The sequence below is a fragment of the Portunus trituberculatus genome, chromosome 31 (assembly GCF_017591435.1).
Source record: "Portunus trituberculatus isolate SZX2019 chromosome 31, ASM1759143v1, whole genome shotgun sequence".
NCBI lineage: Eukaryota > Metazoa > Arthropoda > Malacostraca > Decapoda > Portunidae > Portunus > Portunus trituberculatus.
This window is the reverse complement of record NC_059285.1, coordinates 3,896,622-3,920,004: the sequence shown is the minus strand read 5'-3', so window position 1 is coordinate 3,920,004 and position 23,383 is coordinate 3,896,622. Positions and strand designations below refer to the sequence as shown.

The following is a 23,383-nucleotide window of genomic DNA, read 5'->3' as shown; positions in this document are numbered from 1 at the left end:
ATGTAGTTTGGCTGTGCTTTCCATCTCGATATTTTGATGTGTTTTGGCACCGTTGATTTTAATGATAAACCTTTCGTTGGACCGCGCCATGTAAACAAACAACCCGGTAAGGGTATTATATTTTGGCTATTAGTTAGATAATTTGTCGCTTCTAAAAGTGTAGTGTATACCAGTCTGGGAGCCTTTTTTCTTGTGGCGATTTTTAAAATGAATTACGTACGTAAATATTGGGCCACGGGAGCACCTCCGCCCTGCCTTCCCCTGAGGTCAGTCCACCAATGTTTGCCTGCACTCCTCCTGCGTTTCCAGACCCAGTGAGTGAAGCAACGCCAGAATTAACCACCAAAATAGATAAAAAGCCATTACTTTGTTAAATAAGGCGATGGTTATATATACACCCTGTTCAGACCGCCAGGCGCCCACCATGACCCGGACCCAGACCCTGCCCCACCAACCCCCGTCCCTCCCCGTGTCAACTTGTCAACATTTCCTTCAGTTTTCAATGTTTTCTGCTGTTGCCCGCCTGAAATGCAAATGCATTTACTATACAAGTAGAGCTAAGCTTTCCTGCTCATCTTATCCCTTTCCCCACTGCACAGACATTTTCTAGTACACAACGCTAAACGTCAAGACACTCACCAAGCCTCTATACAAATGGTTTATGATGTAGCCCACTTGACACTCCCAAACCAACACTCCTTACCGCTGCCAAATGAAAAAGAATACACTGCAGTGCTATAAATGAGGGGATGGTGTCAAAAGAGCCTCGCAGTATCTGAAAAGAGTCGAGTAGTTCCATCCATTTACACTCAATGCTTTGATGTTATTGTTCAACACATTTCAAGTTTACTTAACCCTTCACTTGTACACTTGACGAGCCATGTACAGATTTTGAAATATAGTGCAGAATCATATCACCAAACCAACATGCCCTGATCATGGATTATCATGCATGCTCAGCGTCGAAGACATAGAGGCAGAGATGGCGGTGCTAACTGCTCAAGGTGAGGGAAATGAAAAGTACGACCGTGTGACAGTAAAAACATATTTAGTGGCAATAAACCGCGTATTAATCAATTCCTGTCTTCATTGCTAGCGCAGGAGAAAGATAAAGTGTCAAGGTAAATGTTGTCCTGTATGATACTCACTTCTCCATGTCTAAAGGTTGTTATTAACTCAAAAATGCGAGAGCCACCAGGCAACACCTGCGCCTCTTCCGCCATCCTGCTGGTGAGGGCATTCGCTGGCGCTGCCGCCGCTGCGCAACTGATGAGTTCCACATAGCAGTTTAATTTTTGGCGTGATGTATTTTATCTTTGAATTTTATGATTCTAAAATATGAGGAATAAAAATGACTACTGCTGATATTAGTAAATTTGGAGTTTCTTCGTTCGTTTCGGTCAGCTGGATATTGTTATAGAGTATTCCATGGTGATGCAATAAGCTTCTAATTCTAGTATTGTTGAGATATATTTGGTATTCTTAACAAGGATGTGTATTTTTCTTGTTTTTCTTTTCTTTCTTTCTCCCTACCCTAGCAACTTCAGCACAAAACAATATCCCTTGATAAACCTTACCTTCCATTATCGTCTGGAGCCACTGCTTCACTGAGTCCATTCATTACAATACCGTGGATAAATAGCCTTTCTTTATCGTCAAACACAATGAAAATTTTATTTGTAGATAGTTATTTTCTGTATTTACTACGTTGAATGCTGCTGGGGTGGCTAGGACAAAGCAACTACGTACTAGTAAAAAATGAACATGAATACTTAAGAATAAACCTTTAGAAATATGCGAAACGGAATAGATAGATTTTACAATAAAGTTCCAATGTCGAACTGCAAAGCAGGATGCTCTCAACCTCAAAGTCAAATTAAAACTATCTTGAGAATATGTTTGAGAAAATAGCTGATGTAGACTAGGGTGGTCTAAGGTGGTTTGAGAATTTCAATCTCCCTTGATGGTATCAATGGACTAATACATCTTATATCGAACACAGTTCATTAATACTCATACATGTGTGAGGAAAGACGTCATAAAGTCTGACAGGGAAAGCTTGAAGAAATCAGAAAGTCCACACAGTGGCAGTCGCTGTATTAAAAATATTTATCTAAGTCTATTTGTATGTCTGTCAAATCTATCTAATTTTAAAAGCCTCCTGTTAACTCACAACGAGGAACCTGTGAATCTATTCCAGTCACCAGTTCTCTTAATAGAAGTGAGTCTCAGGACAGTATGTAGCCTTTCATTTTGGCCAAGGTTTTACTGTACTAATTCGGTATACCCAATTGAAGGTAGGATAGCCAAGATGTCTCCATGCATACATTTACTACCACATCCACAACCTTCCTTTACATTTCTTATGAAGAGACACTTAATCCTCACTGATCTGTTCTTTGACTTCTGACAAATTCTTCCATTAACAGTAAATTATTCATGCTGCCGATATTGTTTTTCTGGAACAATGGATCTTCCCTGATAAGACTGTACACTACACTTGAGGTTTTCTTGAATTATTGTCCACTCTGTCAGTCAGGGAACAGGAAGTAATAGAGAAAGAAAGACCACACAAAACTTATTGAATTTATTCCTTCAGTACACTTCTGTAGGCTGACATGACTTCTTCATCAATGCTGTGACTTGCACTGTTCGGCTACAACTCAATGATACTGCCTGCCACTCATCTACTACAACTGAATAGGGTTGCTATATAAACCAGTGGTTCTCAGCCTGTTCTCTTCTTGGTCCCTAACCATAATATGCTACTCTCCATGGTCCCAAACATGTGATTCTCATGGTTAATGCCAAATAGTGACAACTGCAGCAATGATGCCAAGAACTGTATGACAAAAAAACAAACACAAAATACTCTAGTTACACATTGTATATTCACTAGTGGAAGATTTCCTATCTCTACAAACTCTCAACTTTAAGATTTCTTTAAGACCCCACCAGTGAACATATGATGACCCTTCAAGGATGCAGTAAAGATTCTTTAACTATCTTTAGGATATTTACTGTGAAGTATATATAGTATCAAGAAGTGCTGTCTTAATTCTCCAACTAATAGGTTTCCTAGAGCAGGGACTGTGATCTCTTGATGAACAATATGCAGTTAAAATATGACTGACACTGCTGTATCTCTGCATGTATGTACCTAAGTAATCTGTATACCTAAGTAAGAAATGTTAAATTTCTTGAGAAGTAGAATGGAAACAGACAGTCAAGCAATAGAATGCCTTTGAATCTCTGAATATGTAATTGTATCAATATGCACAAAACCTTAAATTGTGCATGTGGCACAAAAAAACTTTAGCACAAGTTCCTTCAATCTTACAATTCACTCATTTCAATGAGCAGCATAAAATGCAGATTATCATCAGTTAAAGACTAGACATACTCTCAGTAATGGCATTAGTACACCAACAACACAACACAACAAGATAAGGAATGCTACACACATGAACAACACTCACACTGATGCTCCTAGTGACAACAATATGCATCATTGCTAAAGATATCTTCATGGAAATATCTGCTTTGCTCAGCATTGTTTAACATGCAGGCAGAGAAATGAAAAGACAATGGCTACTATATAATTTCTGAAATAGTGACAATCTGCCAAAAGAATTCTTATTCAGGGGATAGTTTGAGAAGTGCAATGCAGTTTGAACGTTCAATAAAAATTCCTCAATCTGCCATTGCCAGATTTTTCTGAATTCCTCAGCTATGCATCTATAAAACACCAAGAACAGTGAGTATTCCATCAATAACATGTAGCTCATGTGCTTTACAATGTGTCAGTCTTTCAAAAAGCATTGTAATGGGACATCCATGCAAATAAAGACTCAGCAAAACAATGAAACTGCATTCACTGCCACCACTATCCACCTCCCAGCGCTCCACCATCCTCTGTGTCCTTAGTGGTCACATGGATTAAGGCGCTGCATTCTGCCACGATGGTGGTAGATTGCGGGGCATCGATTCGAACCCCACTAATGACATCTAGCAGCTATATGGCCTTTGTTGCCTAGCAGCAGGACAAATTACTTCATTGGAGGGGGGCTCCCTTGTGATGACTTAATTTGAGGATTATCTAATCCTTTTAATCCACCATCCTCTGCCACATTGTGCCAACAAACATGATACAGTAACATGATAGCTGTAGGTTTTTAATATAACTACTACTTTCTTTAATATTTACAGCTTTAATACATGTAGGTACTTTCTTTTTTATAGAATTTTTACTCTGATAAACTAATGCAGTGGTTCAGTTCTGTATATATATATATATATATATATATATATATATATATATATATATATATATATATATATATATATATATATATATATATATATATATATATATTCTGTAGCATATTTTGTCTCACATACTGAATAAATCTAAGGAATGCACACATTTGTTATATGTACTATGTACTGTACAGTATTACTTAGGATACAAAAAACTATATATTTTACAACTAATAACCTATATACACTATTTGAACTTAATAAACTACAAAAAGATATTAAATTTCTTATATTTTATGTGTACAATCTTATATTCTATGTGTACAATGAGGAATGTTTAATTAATAGTTAGAAAATTTATATTGAAAAGCTTTGAGACAAACAATGGTGCAACAAACAATAGTCACCTCACCAGCCTTCAGTGTGAGGTGGGTGAGGCCTCAGCTTTATGTCTGTGGCAGAGTCGCTTTATCCATCACAACAGATACATTCCAAAACACAGGAAGAAATGAATGAGATGAGAGAAATCATGAAATGAAAACCTGAGCAAGTGACTGAGTAAAAGTTATTAGTAAGTAATAATTAGTTGCTTTTTCACATAATGTACTGCATATCTTTACCTGTTTATCTTTCAGGAGAAGGTACGTATACACTACTTCCAATTTCCTGTAGCAAAAATACAGACACAAACACAAACGCACATATGGAGGAGTGAGACAGATGCTTTCCCACTCTTGCATAACCACGCGCACACACACACACACACACACACTGCTTATTCTCTGCTGGGTGAACTAAGACTACAGCATGGAGACATATCCAAGCTGTCTCTGGCCATCCTAAAATGTGAGTCCGTTCTGTTAGCTGTGAGCAGGAGTGTCCTGCCACACCAGCAGGTCACTATGATCACTGCTTAAATAAAATATACAACAACTTTACAAAAAACTGATAAATGAAGTGAATACTGCTAACTATTACAGAGTTGATTGACTCCTTCATTAGAAAAAAAATATGTTTGCATGTTTTTGTTTACAAATGTAATGGTGGTACTATACATAAAGAACTGATAATGGAGATGACATTAATGTACAATACAAGATGCAATGACAAGAGAGAGAGAGAGAGAGAGAGAGAGAGAGAGAGAGAGAGAGAGAGAGAGAGAGAGAGAGAGAGAGAGAGAGAGAGAGAGAGAGAGAGAGAGAGAGAGAGAGAGAGAGAGAGAGAGAGAGAGAGAGAGAGAGAGAGAGAGAGAGAGAGAGAGAGAGAGAGAGAGAGAGAGAAGTATCAGAAACTCCAGCTCCCTCATACCTCCTCCAACATAAAATGGAAAACAGTGAGCAAAAATATGAAAAACACATCCTAACCCTGTCCTGCCTCCACTGCTAACACATCACCACACGGCTGCTGTCACTTCCCCCCTAAAAGCAGGCTTGAGGCAGCACTAGGCTGGCATGTATGGGGTGCCAGCAAACAGCTCCCGGTAGTCTGGGTTCCTTGGATGCAGCTGTCCACAGGGGCGGGTGAGCAGCTCTCCTCCACTGACGGTGATGGGCTCCCTCTTGTGGTGCTCAATTAGGTCACCTGTGTGCAATAAAAGTTATACCTATACTGATTTTTCTTTTTTTAATGTAATCTTAATGTAAATCTTTCTTAATGTAAATCTTCCTCCTAAATGAGTTCAGGTCGAAGCAGGCAGGGAGTTCCAGAATTTACCAGAGAAAGGGATAAATGAATGAGAATACTGGCTAATTCTTGTGTTAGAAAGGTGGACAGAATAGGCTGAGAGAAAGAAGAAAGTCTTGTATATAAAATGCTTCAATTAAAATATCTTGCATCCACGCAGGTATTTGTGTAGTGCTTAAGATTTAAATGCCACAACCAATAATGGCAGACAATGGTACACCTGCACTCACCCAGCGTGTTGTGTGACGCCTGGTGGGAGCCAAAGAAGGTGTACTTGCCACCAGTAACATCAATGAGGTAATGACGGCAGCGGTCAGGGGCACGGTAGGAGATAGCGTAGCCCCAGATGCGCTCACTCACCCGCACCAGGAAGCAGCCAATGCCAGTCTCCGACAGCACATCCTCCGCCTCCGTTCGACTGATAATACCTGTGGAAAATACTCCGTGATTCAAGATAGTTTGTCTATAGATACAAACAAGTAGCTATAAGTCAGTTCATCAAGGTTTATTGTAAACTCACAACGGTTTCCCTAAAGATACAAACAGATGCAACTCAAATGGAAGCTCCTGTCAATATTGGTTACACCCACATCTTTATTAGGACTGAAGGCAATACCTCCTCAACATAAAGACCAGTCTGTATTAGTGCTTTATAACCAACTTTTAAAAGAAGTGAAAATAATATGTCTTCAACATAAAGATCAACATGAAGGGAAAATTCAATAAGATAAGGATCCTAACTATGGAACCAAAGATCAATGATAAAGGGGAAGCTCAATGAATATATATGATAAGGTTGAGAGATAAAGATATGGAACAGTCAAGGGCGCCCACCATGGAACCAAGGGGCGATGCGGGAGCACATAGGGTCCAGGCCGGCACCTCTGGACAGCTCCTCGTCCCTGAACCAGGCAATGATGGCGGCACGACATGGGGGCTTTGGTGGCCTGAGTCTCTGCCGCACACACAGGCCCTCCACGCCAGGGCTGCCCAGGCTGCTGCTGCTGCTACTACTACTGTACTTCTTCAAACTGATACTGTCGTTGTTGTTGCTGATGCTGTGGTGAAAGGCTTGGCTTACAATTTTTAAGTCAGAGGATGGGTATGTACTAAAAACTGGAAATCATCACCACTGTTGCCATAAAATTCTATGTGATGAGTCATTTATACACTGAAGTTGCAGTTTTGTAGAGGACATGATCCTTCTTGAGGCTGACATGATGAAGTGAAGCTGTCCTTGACACTGTACTTGGAGTTGAGTTGGCAGTCTGTCCACAGTTCATGAATATGTTTTGATTTAAATATCTTTCTAGGCAACAAAATGGAAAATGTAGAATCAATACTAAACATTATGTTGTGAGGATGACTAGACTGGCTGAACACAGAACACAGTGATAGAGTTTGTCTATGGAAAGTGAAGAGTTTTAACAAAAGCCCAGTGTTAATGGTGAGAGGGGATGCAATGAGCTGGTCTGAGAGGGACATGTACACAGTTCACTCCTGCAGTCACCCATGTGAAGGGAGTCCCCAGAGAGTTGGTATGATGAGAGGGACAGACAGACAGACAGACAGACAGTGAGAGGCTGCTGCCCTTGTACACATTGTTAGTCTAGTTGTTAAACATTCCATGGCCTCTACAGAAGCTGTCTAGTGGCTGTCAGGTCAGGTGTCAGGGTTGGCATGACAGTCCTTGCTGGGAGAACAAACAAACAACAAGGAGTAAGATATTTATTGATAAATAATCTTTTCAAGACAATTAACTGAATTTTTATCAATTAAAATTTCTTTTGGAGTCCCCACAGTAAGTGCTCAAGTAAAACACCAAGACTCATAAAACACAAAGGACAGCATGCAAGAACATTCATACAACACCATACAAATTAAAAAGTAAAAAGTAATTCACATCTTGAAAAAAACAAAACATATAAACATCACCAAATCATACTGAATGTAGTAGTAACCTGATGCAGAACCACACCACACCACACAACGCCAGACAAGACCCACAAGCGGAGCAAGCAACGTGTGGAGGAGAGGAGAGTGTTAGACAGAGACAGGAGAGGCAAGGAGGAAGGAGGGAGGGAAGGCCACACTCAACACCTACTCATCAGCCACACTGTTGACATTGCCATTGATGTCGCCGGCCGGGTGAGTGCCAGCGAGTGTGGTGCCGTTGATGCCATTGGTGAGGCGGGTGAAGCCGTTGAGGTTATAATTGAGGGCGGTGATGGGTGGAGAGGAAGGTGGAGTATTGTGGGATGCCCGTCGATGCTCCTCCCTTGCTCGTCTGGCTATCTCCCTTATCCTTCGCTCTGCCTCCTTTGCCTTACGTTCTGCAAGGTGATGACTCATGCTAACACTTTCTGATTTTTTCCCTCATTTTCTTTTCACATTTTTTCTCCAATTCTGCATGTTTTTTTTCCCTCACTTTTCTACCACTCTACAGTATATGTTCCTACTTCCCCAGTCAGCTCTATCTGACACTCACTCCTTCAAATCTAATCTTTCATATAATTTTTTTGCTTTGACTCCCTTTCAATCTCTAATGTCATATTCTTTTTCTTCTACTTTACTCTTGGTTCTTCAGTCTTCATCTGTAGCCATCTCAGTGTTGCTTTTCTCATTACCTCATCATATGGCTCCTACCACCTATTACCCTTTCTTTCTCTCCTTGCTCTAACTTCTTGTCTATATCCCACACCTTCATTTCAATATGTCATCTGGCTCTCACTACCTCCACACACTCCTCACCTTGTTCCTGCCAGGCAATGTCATCCTTCTCTGCTGCCTGCTGCTGTCTGCTGGCTGTCTCTGGGTCTGTGGACGCTGCCTGCTGCCTGGCCGCCTCAACCTGGCTCCTCAGATGCTCCAGGATCTCCCGCTCCCTCCTCTTCTTGGCTCGCTCCAGTGTGGCTGTCTTGAGGGCCTCCAGCGACCCCTCAGACAGCTGCTCAAACCGCCGGATTTGAGCGGCCACACCAACCTGCAGGAGACAGAGCAAGTGAGGCTGAGGTGGTGCTGGGCGTGCAACTTATCAAGGCAATAAAGACCCCTTTGGATGTGACATTATTTTGTCGATAAGGATTAAGCTGCACAGTAATACATAAAAAGTCTTATGATATTTTCTTTGTCCTACTTTCTTCCACACCATGAACTGATCTTCCATATGATTAGAAACAAGCACTGTCATGTTTCAAAGAGGCATGAATCAGAGGCCACCATTACACAGGCTGAGGATGTGTTCAATAAGCAATAGTTGAAGTGATTTTGCTGTTATCTAGAGTCAACATCAATAGGTATATTACATACAACTCACACTCTCACACCTTTATGCTCCTTCTTTCCAATGAATTTAACATAACTTTCAAGAGAATACATTATTTTCACTCACCAACCTCATCAATACATACATACATACACATAACAAAGCTGTCTAAATCCAAAAAAAAAGTGTGTAGGGAAGACTAGACACAGAACCTTCACATTCACACTCATTTACATCATTCACATTAACAACACAAAAATCTTCCACTAAATCAGAACAAGTACACATCTGAGAACCACAACTCATCACCACTTACCACAGATGAAGCTGGTGAAGCCACCTCTTCCTGCACCCTCTCCACTGCCTCTCCTGCTGGCACTGGTGGGGGAGAGGAGGGAGAGGATGGAGAGGTGGCGGAGGAGGAGGACGAGGAGAGGCTGGAGGTGGTAGAAGAGAGGGAAGACGGTGGCGATGGGAAGGGCTGGGATGTTCTGAGAGTATGTGGTGGGTTGGCAGGCTGTGTACCATTAGTGTGTGTGGTGACTGAGGGTTTGGGGGAGAGGATAGGAGGCTTGACTGTGGTGCTGAGATGAGATGAGTTAGAGGCAGGAGTGGAGGAGGGTGTGTTGGAAGCTGCAGTGGTGTCAGAGAACTGTGAGGATCTGTTGACAGCCTCCCACATGGACATTCCCACAGGGGCACCACTAACCAGATGCCTTGAGGTGGTGCCGTAGGTGGATATAGTGAAGGCTGGTGGAGAGGGCGGCTGTGAGGAGGCGAAGGAGGACAAGGAGGATAGGGAGGATGTGGAAGGAGAGGAGGACAAAGCCAAACGAGGACTTCCAATGCTGCCAATTCCCGATGAAGAGGAGGAAGAGGAGGAGGAGGAGGAAACAGAGGAGGAGGATGGAGATGGTGATGAAGGGGAGGAGGCACCACTGGATGAAGAGGAAGTGGAGGAGGAGGAGAGCTTCCGCTGTTGTGCCTCTGCCTCCTCCAGGGCCTGTATCTGTCCTTCCATCTCCACTGTGGCCTCTTGAAGTGACCTCACCACCGCCTCCCTCGCCGGGTCACGCACCTGAGACGCAAATAAACAAATTAATAAATACACAGAATCTTATTGAGAGAGAGAGAGAGAGAGAGAGAGAGAGAGAGAGAGAGAGAGAGAGAGAGAGAGAGATTTGAACATTCAAGAAGACAAAAAAGAATAACAGAGACAAGATTAAGACATGCCTGGTAATCTAATAGTCAAACCATTTTCAAATAATAGAGTAACAAAACAAATTAAATAAAAGAAAAAAACAAAAACAAATGAACAAACACAACAACCCCAACTAAAAACTACAACACAACTCCATCACAAAACATCACAACAAACACACAACAAGAGTATACCAATGCCTGACAAATGTGTGTGTGTGTGTGTGTGTGTGTGTGTGTGTGTGTGTGTCGGCGGGGGGGAGGGGAAATGGCACAGATGGAGGGGGAAGGAGAGGGAGGGTGGGGGAGAAAGGGAGAGGCTGTTCTTTTTTTTTTTTTTTTTTTTTTTTCTAGGATCTCAATTTTTCCTTAGTGAGATGAGGCTGTCAGTCACTTGTGATGAGAACACCTGAATGTTAATTGCTTTGTGGCTCACCTGGCCCCCGTCCACCTGTGTGTATGTGTGTGTGTGTGTGTGTGTGTGTGTGTGTGTGTAAATATGGACATTGAGATATTTTTTTTTTTACTCAGTTTTTGGTTGCAGTTAATCAATCTCTCTCTCTCTCTCTCTCTCTCTCTACATCTATTAATCTATCTATAAGTCTATCTATAATTATCAATCTATCTATCTACCTAATTAGTTATTTAAAGAATACTCAAATCTCTCTCTCTCTCTCTCTCACACCTTGGTCTGGACAGTCCTGGTGGCCTCCTCCTCCATGGCCTCCACGGTGGACCTGCTCAGCCTCACCAGCTTGTCCAGCTCCTCCTCGGCCGCGCGCCTGCCGGAGACATAAAGGATGATTACAAAGAAAACGGAGACAATAAAGTTAAACACCATGTGGCACTACCGTATATTGAAGGAGTGAGGTGAGTGAACATTGCTTTGGATAATATTTTGAAACACTACTGCGCCTCTCCGTTGCTACTTTCAAGAGACTCTAATTGAAGTGACATAATTTTAATTTCAGTGTGTTTTGCTGTTTTTAGTGACAGATTAACAAGATTTCTACATTAAAAGGAGAAACATTCTTGAGAACCAGGTTAATCATGGCTGTGACCTTTGAAAGTAGTCGTGGTGAGAGGGCAAGGTGCTTCCGAATACGGGCTTTTTCTCTTTGGGCTCGTCTTCAACATTTCTGCTTTTCGGTAACTAATAATAGTGTGTAGTGAAGTTGCAGTGGTTTTCAAAGGTGTATTCGTGATTATTGTACACTCTGGAACCCTGTATTTATATTTCCTCCTACTTATAACACTTTTCCTTATAACTAAATCGGAATAATGCTCATGACTTCTCTTTCGTGGCTGGCAACTCGTTTTTTCAGTCACTTTATACAGTAATCATGTTTATTCTCACGGTTATTGTTGTCTCCTATAGTTCTAACAGGCAGTGTACGCTAAAACAATCACAATTTCATGGGTTTGCTGTATTTTGATGTAAACACACACACACACACACACACACACACACACAGAGAGAGAGAGGTGGGCCGCTGGTGAGGTGACGCCGGCGAAGGATATAGCACGTGACGCATAGAGGTGACGCAGGGCAAGGCAACATAGGGGCGCCGCGGCTTTCCAGGAAGTGTGCAAGAGGATGTTTAAACTGCGGGAGGCGACGTTGGTGGTGTTGTTGTGGTGGTGGTGGTGGTGGTGGTGGGCGAGGGAGGAAGCGAGGACCGTGGGAGTGATGAATGAGTTAAGAGGAGGAGAGGGGATGAGAGGAGAGAGAGAGAAAGAGAAGAGAAGAGGAAGAAGAAATAGAAGGCGTATAAAGTAACAAAAAAACAGAACGTGAATTAGAATAGCAGAGAGAGAGAGAGAGAGAGAGAGAGAGAGAGAGTAAAGAGAGAGAGAAACGAGAAGCAGTGGGAAAAACGAGAAGCAGTGGGGTAAGGAAGAGGGACTGGAAGGGAGACGTAGAGAAGGTAAGAAAGAAGGCAACCAAAATACCTACAAGTCAAAGGCGGCTCTACCCAATGACATCAACCACTGGAAAAACAAGACATAAATAACTGTTACTGGATATAGAGGTAGGAAAACTGCTTCACAGAGTAGGCAGCCGAATGTATATAGAAGAAAGGGGAAGGAGGAGGGGAAAAAAGGCAGGACGAAGGGGGAGAATGAGGGAGAGGAGGGGAAGATCAGGTAAAAAGGTATGGCAATGGGGAGAGAGAGAGCGTGCGTGAGATGGGAAGGGAGAGGGTGTGAGGGAAGATGATGAAGGGGCAGCCAGTGATATATTGGGAAGTAGAAAGAGGAGGAGGATAAAGATAATGATGGAGGATAGATAAATAAGGAAGGAAGATGGAGAGAGAGACGATGATGGATGAATAAATGAACAAGGTAGAGGAAAGGAGAGAGGTGGTGATGAGAATAAATGAATAAAGAAGAGGAGATGGAGACAGGAGAGTATGTACAGTAAATAAATAAGGAACGGAATGTACGGAGGGGGAATGTGGGAGAAGAGCAGATTGATAAAAGAAGGAGAGAGAAGGAAAGATGATGAAGGGAATACTGGGAATAAAGAAAAGGGGAAAATACAAAGAGACGAAGATAAAGAAGGAATCAACGTATGTGAAAATTAAGAGAAAAAAAAAGAATGATAATGAAGGAGAGACGAAAATGAAAGAAAAGAAGAGCGGAAGAGGATGGAAATGCAACACAAAAACTGGAAAAAAATAAGAGAAAATGATAAAGAAAGAGATGATAATATTGGAAAAAGAGAAATTAATGGAGAGAGAGAGAGAGAGAGAGAGAGAGAGAGAGAGAGAGAGAGAGAGAGAGAGAGAGAGAGAGAGAGAGAGAGAGAGAGAAGAGAGAGAGAACAGAGAACAAGAGAACAAAGAGAGAGAGAGAGAGAGAGAGAGAATACAAAAATAAATAAAATGAAAAGATAATGACAGAATACACAAAGCAGAAAAAAAATAATAAATGAACTGAACAGGAAAAAAGAAAAAGTGAAAGATGATGATGATAAAAGAGCTTACAATGAACGAAGGAGAAAGGGAATGGGAGAAAGTCGTGATGTATAGAGAAGGAAAGGGAAGGTATGGTAAGGAGGTAGTGAGGGAATGAGGAAATAGGCAATGAGGGGAGAGGTGAGTGTGGTGAAAGGTGAGAGGGGGTGATGAGGGTGGTTGCGATAGAGGTAATGCGTGATAGAGTGTGAGGAAATGCCAGGAAGGGACACGATACTTGAGTACTTAACCATTTGTGTGTCACGTGACTGGAGAGGGAGACGATAGGAGGAGGAAGAGGAGGAGGACTGATGAGACAAAGGAGGAGGAAAAGGATATGCCAAAAAAAAAAAAAGGAGGAAAGGATAGCGAAACAAAGAGAAGGAGGAGGAGGAGGAGGAGGAGGAGGAGGAGGAGGAGGAGGAGGAGGAGGAGGAGGAGGAGGAGGAAGGAAGGAAGAAGAGGAGAAGAAGAAGAAGAAGAAGAAGAAGAAGAAGAAGAAGAAGAAGAAGAAGAAGAAGAAGAAGAAGAAGAAGAAATACAGCCCATCATAAAATTTTAAAAAACAAAACAAAAAAAGAAAAGAAACAACATGACGATAGGGAAAGAAGAAGAAGAAGAAGAAGAAGAAGAAGAAGAAGAAGAAGAAGAAAAAAAAAAAAGCAATAGAAGACCACCACCACCACCACCACCACCACCACCACCACACCACAACAACAACAACAACACCAACAACAACCCAAATAATTACACCAACACAACACACTGCTACCAAACTTTCACGTGTCAAACAAAATGATAAACTGCAGACTTAAACTCTCTCTCTCTCTCTCTCTCTCTGGGGCCATGCAAGAGTGTCATGTCGAGGCTCCGAGGTAAACACAGGGTACGGTGGTTTGTTTACAGTTCAATGCTCTGGTGGGAGGGAACAGAGAAAGGCGAGGCGAGGAGAGGATAAGAGCAGAGGGAGTGAAGGACGGAAAGCAAGGTGGGAGAGGAGGATGATAGAGAAAGAAGAAATGATGAGAAAAGTGGGAGCAGAGAGGATGATAAAGAGAGAGAGAAGAAAGAAATGTAAAGCAATGTGTAGTAGAGAAAGATGATAAAAGGAGAATGAAGAAATGATGTAAGGATGATAGAGAGAGAGAAGGAAGAAATGATAACGGAGGAAACAGAGAAGGATGATAGATAAAGAAAGGTGAAATGACGAGGAAGGAGGAAGCAAAGAGAATGATGATAAAGAGGAAAAAAATAATGAGAAAGTTGGAAGCAGAGATGATGATAGAGAAAAGGAAGAAATGACGAGGATGGAGGAAGCAAAGAGGATGACGATAGAGAGAAGGAAGAAATTTTGAGGAAGGTGGAAGCAGAGAGGATGATAAAGAGAAGGAAGGAATGACGAGGAAGGTGAGAATAGAGATGATGATTGGGAGAAAAGCAAGAAATGACAAAAAAGGTGGGAGCAGAGAGAGAGAGAGAGAGAGAGAGAGAGAGAGAGAGAGAGAGAGAGAGAGAGAGAGAGAGAGAGAGAGAGAGAGAGAATGACAGGGAATAGCAAAGGATAGGGTGAAGATTTAGAGGAGAGAGAAGAGGAAAAACAGTTGATAGTCTAGACTTTAGAAGATTAGAAAATAGTGAAAGGAGACAGAAGAGGAAGAAAGGATGAATAAACACATAGAGAAAAAGAGAACAGAGAAAATAAGTGAAGATGAAGAGAGGATATAGCAAAAATAGAAGAGGTCAGAAGAAAGGGTGAAGAAGGAGAGAAGTAAGGAGAGATGAAGAACAGATGGAAAGACTCGGGGAGAGAAATGCTGAGAAAGGACAAAGAGAGAAAAACAAGGAAGGGAGAGTAAGAAAAACAAGAAGAGAGGGAAATGAGAAAAAGAAACAAAATAAAGAGAAACAGTAACAGAAGAGACATAAAAACGAATTAAAAAAAAAGAGAAGAAAAGGTGAAGAACAGAAAAGAATAGAAGAAAAAAAGGATATAGAGAAAAAAGAAAAACAAAGTCAAAGGAAATGAGGAAATAAATAAAGAACAAGAACAGAGAAGGAGAATCGAGAGAAGGAAGAATAAAAAAAATAAATAAAAACTGGACAGGATATATAGGACGAGGAAGAATGAAGAAGGAAAAGTATCTGAAACAAACAAACCAGGATGTGGAGAAATAAAGGAAGGATAAAGAGAAAATGAGGGAACAAAAGAGGATAAGCGAAGCAGGACACTGGAATGAAGAGAGGGATAAAGGAGACAGTGCACAAAAAGGATACACACAAAAAAAAAAAAAAAAATGAAAGAAGTTTAATAAGGAAGCAAGAGAAAGGATGAAGGAAAGTAATCAGAAAAAAAAGAGGAAAAAAAAGAGAAATGTGAGATAAAGACACTGGAAGAAGAAGCAAAAGGAAACAAGAATGAAAATAAGTACTGTTGATGGTAAAAAGGAAAGAAGGAGTAGAAAAAAGACGAAGGGAAAGAAAGAATATCAGATGAAGTAATAATAGAGAGAACTACAAAGAAAATAGGAGTTACCAGAGAGAGAGAGAGAGAGAGAGAGAGAGAGAGAGAGAGAGAGAGAGAGAGGTGAGGAGTGATGAGGGGCGGGCGTCTTGGTGGCTGTGTTGTAGGTGTTTGTTCACGAGTGTGGTGCGTCGCGAGGCTGCATACACCACCACCACCACCACCACCACGCTGTTTCCGTCGCGCTACTGCCTTTGTGCTTTTACTTGCCTTAGTGGTCTTTAGAGTGATGCAGCGTTAGTAGTTTCTTGTTCTTGTTATTCTTCCCTATTTATATACTGTGTGTTGTTTACGTGCACGCTTCAATTGTTTATCTTCTTATTTTGATGTACTTCTTCCATTTATTTTGTAGTTTTTGACGTATGTGAATGTGTCTACCAGTGTAATAGTAGTAGTAGTAGTAGTAGTAGTAGTAGTAGTAGTAATAATAATAATAATAATAATAATAATAATGAAATATCGTTGCCAATATTAGGACTAACAAATTCAAAATACAAATTGCAAAAAAGAAAGAAAAAAGTCAATAGAGAAATCGATATAAAGACAAAAATCAACCGAGAAATAAATCAATACAAATGAAAAGGAAAAAAAAAGACAATAAAAACCAATAAAAAAACAAATAAATAGATAAAAAAAAAAACAATAACCGAAGACATAAGAATCCCCTTAACCACTAGTGTCTCCCCCCCCCTTGCCCCCCAATAACTGCCGCACGTGTCCCTTGGCTGACGAATGACGTGTCGCGACTTGGGAAACACTGAGATGATGCACTGGGTCTTGCGTGTGTGTTGGGGTGGGGGGGGGGAAGGGGCGAGGAGCGTGACTGATGTGCGCTGATTAGAAAAGTACCTCTTCTTTATAACCTTACACATAACCTAACCTAACCCAATCTGACATGCTCTAACTTCGACCACACCTTACTTCACCACACACTAACCTAACCTAACCTAACCTAGTCTTACCTTTCCTAATCCTACCTGAATTTAATCTTACCTATCCAGACATGTCCTAACTTTACCTAACCACATCTAACCTAACCTAATCTAATCTTACCTTTCCTAATCTTCCCTCAACTTAATTTTTACCCATCCTGATATGCCATTATTTTTAACCCAACTCAACCCAACCCAACCTAACCTAACCTAACTGAACATATCCTATAACCTTACCTTTCCTACTCCTCCCTGAACTCAATTTCACGTAATCTGACACACACTAACCTCTATCCAAATTTAACCAAACCACACCTAACCTAACCTAAACTAAACTAACCTAACCTAACCTTTCCTTATCTACCCTGAACTAATTTTTCTCCTAACCTGACGTGTCCTAAATCAAAACCTAACCTAACCACACCTAACCAAACCTACACTCTGTACACTAACCTAACTACCAACACTATACACAAGGATGAAACTTCAAACCTAACCTAACTTAACTACCAATACCCAGACACACACGAGGCTACGGGTGGACTGCAAGGGTGACGCGGTGCCTGAGTGAGTGAGTGTGACGGCTGGGCAACTCAAGTGGACAATGATGCGTCAGGTTACCAGGGTGTTCTTGGAAAAAGGGCGCCGCTACACACTTGAAAGGGACGGACGGTGAGAGGTATAATGGCACAGTGACTGATTTTTGACTCACTGTTATGATATTGTCTGTTTCTTTGTATTCCTCCCTCTCTCTCTCTCTGGACTGAAGCAGAGACGAGGGAGAAGAAGAAGAAGAAGAAGAAGAAGAAGAAGAAGAAGAAGAAGAAGAAGAAGAAGAAGAAGAAGAAGAAGAAGAAGAAGAAGAAGAAGAAGAAGAAGAAGAAGAAGAAGAAGAAGAAGAAGAAGAAGAAGAAGAAGAAGAAGAAGAAGAAGAAGAAGAAGAAGAAGAAGAAGAAGAAGAAGAAGAAGAAGAAGAAGAAGAAGAAGAAGAAGAAGAAGAAGAAGAAGAAGAAGAAGAAGAAGAAGAAGAAGAAGAAGAAGAAGAAGAAGAAGAAGAAGAAGAAGAAGAAGAAGAAGAAGAAGAAGAAGAAGAAGAAGAAGAAGAAGAAGAAGAAGAAGAAGAAGAAGAAGAAGAAGAAGAAGAAGAAGAAGAAGAAGAAGAAGAAGAAGAAGAAGAAGAAGAAGAAGAAGAAGAAGAAGAAGAAGAAGAAGAAGAAGAAGAAGAAGAAGAAGAAGAAGAAGAAGAAGAAGAAGAAGAAGAAGAAGAAGAAGAAGAAGAAGAAGAAGAAGAAGAAGAAGAAGAAGAAGAAGAAGAAGAAGAAGAAGAAGAAGAAGAAGAAGAAGAAGAAGAAGAAGAAGAAGAAGAAGAAGAAGAAGAAGAAGAAGAAGAAGAAGAAGAAGAAGAAGAAGAAGAAGAAGAAGAAGAAGAAGAAGAAGAAGAAGAAGAAGAAGAAGAAGAAGAAGAAGAAGAAGAAGAAGAAGAAGAAAAAGAAAAAAAAAAAAAAAGAAAATAGCTAATCACACACACACACACACACACACACACACACACACACACACACTTACTTGAGCATGTCAGCCTCGAGGTCTGCCTGCCTCTTAGCCCTCTCCTCCAGTATTGAATCCACGTCCTCCCTGTTGGTGCCTTCCTCCCCGCCCAGCACCACCACCATGGGCTCCCCGTCCATGCCCATCAGGAACGTCACCTTCTTGCCGCCTGCAGAAGAGAGAGACAGACGAATGGTTAACTGTAGAAGTCGTCAGTTGGTGCATGTTAATCTATACGTATGGAATAATAGCTAACTTAATTGAGTGATGAATTAAATGAGGTTAGTCTAGAGAGAGAGAGAGAGAGAGAGAGAGAGAGAGAGAGAGAGAGAGAGAGAGAGAGAGAGAGAGAGAGAGAGAGAGAGAGAGAGAGAGAGAGAGAGAGAGAGAGAGAGAGAGAGAGAGAGAGAGAGAGAGAGAGAGATGGCTAATTGTAGGGGTAGTCAGTTAAGGTTAATCTACAGGTAAGGAGTAATGACAGTAACTTAATTGACTGTTTGCTGAGTTAAACGAGGCTAGTCTAGAAGGTGTGAAGGGTCGATACACTGATTGGCTGACTGATTATTGTTTGAGTCATTAGATATGATTGGTTTCTGAGGTTATGTGTGGCTGTATCTTGATCTACAGGTGACTGATAAAGTGATTGACTCATCGGTTGACTGACGAATGAAATTAACCACGATAAGTTAGTGTTTTCTTATATTATCATTATTTAAGATCAATTCTAGTGAAGAGCAAGAAAAGACAATAAAAAAATAGAATAAGACGAAATAAATAACTTACTGTCTCCCCTTCCACAATAAAAAAAAAAGAGTGAAGGAACTAATTAATCTTTTCTAACCCACACAGCTATCTAGAGAACTGTATCACACACAAAAAAATATCAAATACAAATAGTTACAGTTACATTAATATATAACAAAATAGTTAATAGTGAAAGAGTTGATACAAATACACAGGTAAATGAGAAGTACAGGTGAAGAGATGGACGAGAGGAGAGGTGGGCAGTAATGATATAGAAATGATAGACACACAAGATAAACAGACAGATATACAGACAGGCTGACAAACTGCTGTACATTAGACAACGATACATACATGAATAGGTAAGGGGATAAATAAACAGACAGATGTAGTACGCGTGTATGTAGTATAACGTGTGAAGTAGATGTTCAGTATATTATGTGTATGTAATGGGAGGTATATAAAAGAGGCACTAGTCAAAAAGATTAATTAATTTTTGAAGTACTACAGAACAAAGTCATTTAACGATGTATTATTTATGAATTCTGCACTATGGCACACACACACATCACACATCACCACCACCACCACCACCAACAACAACAACAATAACAATAACCTCAGTGCATTCATTTATCTGGCAAACAATACAGAAAGAGAGACGCACATGGATCTTAATAAACACCTTGATAAACACACTCAAATCACACACTCCCTAACTTCATTCATTATTTTATTCCTCCACTCATTCATTGACTTCCCTTCACTGCTATTCATCCCAACACCTCGAAGTCATTAAGAGAATATTATCGCCCTTTTCCTATTGAGACAGGTGGTGGTGGTGGTGGTGGTGGTAGTAGTAGTAGTAGTAGTAGTAGTAGTAGTAGTAGTAGTAGTAGTAGTAGTTGTTATTCACTGTTTATTCCTGGGTAGTACTTTTTTTGTTAATTTGTATGTGACTGGCTGACCGACTGACTAACTTACTGACTGACTAAATAACTTATTGACTGAATGATTGACTGACTAAATAACGGCAAGGTGGTGGTGGTGGCGGCGGCCTGTGTTCCAAAGGTGTGGCATAGATGTGTGTGTGTGTGTGTGTGTGTGTGTGTGTGTGTGTGTGTGTGTGTGTGTGTGTGTGTGTGTGTGTGTGTGTGTGTGTGTGTGTGTGTGCTGACGAATAAGGGATGTGGGGACGTGATGCTGATGGTGTTCGTACCGCTGAGACGTGTGTGTGTATGTGTGTGTGTGTGTGTGTGTGTGTGTGTGTGTGTGTGTGTGTGTGTGTGTGTGTGTGTGTGTGTGTGTGTGTGTGTGTGTTCAATTGGGCAAGAAACGTGTGCATGTACGACTTTTATATTAATGGGAGAGGTTGCATAGGTGTGTGTGTGTGTGTGTGTGTGTGTGTGTGTGTGTGTGTGTGTGTGTGTGTGTGTGTGTGTGTGTGTGTGTGTGTGTGTGTGTGTGTGGTAGGTAGGTCATTAGGTACTGGTTGTGGTGGAGAATATAAATACCAAAACTATGATATAAAAAAAAAAAAAGCGAAATGGGAACTACCAAAAAAAAAATAAATAAATAAATAAATAAATAAAAAGAAGGAAGGAAATTATCAAACCATTATGAAAAAAGTAAAAAAAAAAAAATAGAAAAGGAAAATCATAAAAAGTAAGAAAAACACAAATATTCACGGTTTTCACAGACACACACACACACACACACACACACACACACACACACACACACACGGGTCACAAAGGTCCTCTTAAAACATGCACAGGTTCCGTTGTTTTCAATTAAATGTTTTTCTTCTTTTCTTTCCTCCTTTGTTTGCTCATTAACCCTTTTCTTTGTTTTTCTTTTCTTCTCTCTTTGTTTTCTTTCTTATTCTTTCGCTTTTTCTTTTTTTTTGTTTTCTCTCGTTTATTATTTTTTCTTTCTCAATTTTTTTATCGTTTATCTCTTCGTTTACGGTCTCTCTCTCTCTCTCTCTCTCTCTCTCTCTCTCTCTCTCTCTCTCTCTCTCTCTCTCTCTCTCTCTCTCTCTTCTCTCTCTCTCTCTCTCTCTCTCTCTCTCTCTCTCTCTCTCTCTCTCTCTCTCTCTCTCTCTCTCTCTCTCTCTCTCTCTCTCTCTCTCTCTCTCTCTCTCTCTCTCTCTCTCTCTTCCGTCTTTCCCTAACTACCTGATATCTTTCCTCTGCCTTCCCTCACGCACACTCTTCCCCTCTCTCTAATTAAATCACTGCCCTCTCTTTGTTTCCCTCTCCCCTCACGTGTAACCGTTCCCTTTTGCTAACCCTCCTTTCCTCTCCCATGTTCTACCTTTCCCCTCACTCCCTAGGCAACGGTTTCCCCTCTCCTCTCCTTTCTCTCTCTTTTTTCTTCTCTTTATTCATTGTTTATTTTGTCTCTCTTTATTTTCTTTTTCTCTTGTAATTGGTGTTATTTTGTATCATATGGTGTTTTTGTTCCCTTTCTCCCAATTTGTAACCTCAGCCTTTCTCTCTTTACCTGGTCACGTGTTTCTCTCTCTCTCTCTTTCTCTTTACTCGTCTTGTCTTGTCTCGTCTTGTCTTGTCTCGCCTTTCTCTTCCTCCCGTTCACTTGTCAACAATCATCCTCGTCTTTTACTCCACAACCACCAAAAGCCTTCATAACCATCGCTTCGTCAGGAAAAAAATTATAGGTGATTATTGAAGGTGACTTTCTTTTCTCTGTCTCTCTCTCTCTCTCTCTCTCTCTCTCTCTCTCTCTCTCTCTGACGTTTAGTTCTTCCATATTATAGTAATTTTCTCTCTTTTTATTTCTCCTCTGCTTTCTTCCTCATTGTCGTCTCTCTCTCTCTCTCTCTCTCTCTCTCTCTCTCTCTCTCTCTCTCTCTCTCTTTTCTTCTTTCCGTATTCCTATTTTCATATTCACACACACTTACAAACACTACTACTGCTACTACTGTTGCTACTACTACTACTACTACTACTACTACTACTACTACTACTACTACTACTACCACCACCACCACCACCACCACCACCACCAGGCTTGCAAGGAAGTGCCTGGTGGTGGCCGAGACACAAACACTTCTGCAGGTACTGAGTGTGTGAAGGGCGCCGTAATTAGAGTTTCTGAGGGGCACGCCGCCAGCTGTGGGTAGGACTGAGCTGCCCGGAATACGAGAGAGAGAGAGAGAGAGAGAGAGAGAGAGAGAGAGAGAGAGAGAGAGAGAGAGAGAGAGAGAGAGGAACAGATAGTTACAAAGACAATTGATAGATAGATAGATTGACTGCCAAAGAGATGGATAAATAGATACACAGACAGATAGATAGATAGATAAATATAGGTAGAAAAACAAAAAGGCAAAAAAAAAAAAAAAAAAAAACAGACAGACAAGACAGATAGAAATAAAAGACAGATAGACAAACAAACAGACAGACAGGCAGACAGGAAGAGAAATAGACAGAGAGAATAGAGAAAGAAAAAAAACTAAGATATAAGATAGAGAAATGACAAATGAGAGAGAGAGAGAGAGAGAGAGAGAGAGAGAGAGAGAGAGAGAGAGAGAGAGAGAGAGAGAGAGAGAGAGAGAGAGAGAGAGAGACTGAGATGAATAAAGAGCAGCAGTTAGCATGAGGGAAAGATTGTGCTGTGCCTAAGAATATTGGCATTTGACGTGGCTATTAACGCGGTGTCCTTTTAAAGTGTTGGGCCGCCTCTCTCTCTCTCTCTCTCTCTCCGGTTAAGAGGGTACGACTTTTACTAATGTGTTCGGAGGCTTTCTAAATAAGGAAGTTATGTAATGGAAGGAGAAAGAGAGAGACAGAGAGATAGTTAATGGAAGGGAGGAAGGAGGGTTGGAGGGTGGGAGGAATGGAGGAAGGAAGGATGGAAGGAAGGAAGGAAGGAAGGAAAGGTGGAAGGAAGGTAGGAAAGGACTGGCTTGGGTTCGGTTAAGGAAGAAGGAAGAAAGGAAGGAAGGAAGGAAGGAAGGAAGGAAGGAAGGAAGGAAGGAGGGAAGGGAGGAAGGAAGGGAGGGAGGGAGGAAGGAGGGAAGGAAGGAAGGAAAGGTGGGAGGGAGATGGGAAAGAGTTAATGGATAAGCAAAATAAGAAAACAAAGAAGAAAATAAGTAAGGAAGAAAAAAGAAAAGACAAAAAGGAAAGAAAAAAGTAAAGGAAGAACGATTGATGAAGGAATAGAGAAAGAAAGAAGGAAGGAAGGAAAACAAGGAAGAAGAAAATATAAAGAATAACTAAAATAATAAAGAAGAGATGGTTAA

General features: G+C 41.0%; 1 protein-coding gene across 3 annotated transcripts in view; it reads right to left on the bottom strand.

Annotated features, from left to right (window-relative positions):
- Nucleotides 1-2,572: 2,572 nt before the first annotated feature.
- The window catches only part of LOC123511260 (SH2 domain-containing protein 4B-like), a 100,534-nt gene continuing 79,723 nt past the window's right edge, over nt 2,573-23,383 (bottom strand). For all 3 annotated transcript variants that reach the window (XM_045266998.1, XM_045266997.1, XM_045266996.1), the window contains 8 exons: nt 18,388-18,538; nt 11,094-11,190; nt 9,525-10,286; nt 8,695-8,926; nt 8,048-8,276; nt 6,778-7,001; nt 6,174-6,371; nt 2,573-5,841 (listed from right to left, as the gene is read on the bottom strand). In XM_045266998.1, coding sequence (XP_045122933.1) covers nt 5,702-5,841; nt 6,174-6,371; nt 6,778-7,001; nt 8,048-8,276; nt 8,695-8,926; nt 9,525-10,286; nt 11,094-11,190; nt 18,388-18,538 — 2,033 coding nt within the window. In that variant the 3' untranslated portion in view covers nt 2,573-5,701. The remainder of the gene's footprint in view (nt 5,842-6,173; nt 6,372-6,777; nt 7,002-8,047; nt 8,277-8,694; nt 8,927-9,524; nt 10,287-11,093; nt 11,191-18,387; nt 18,539-23,383) is intronic.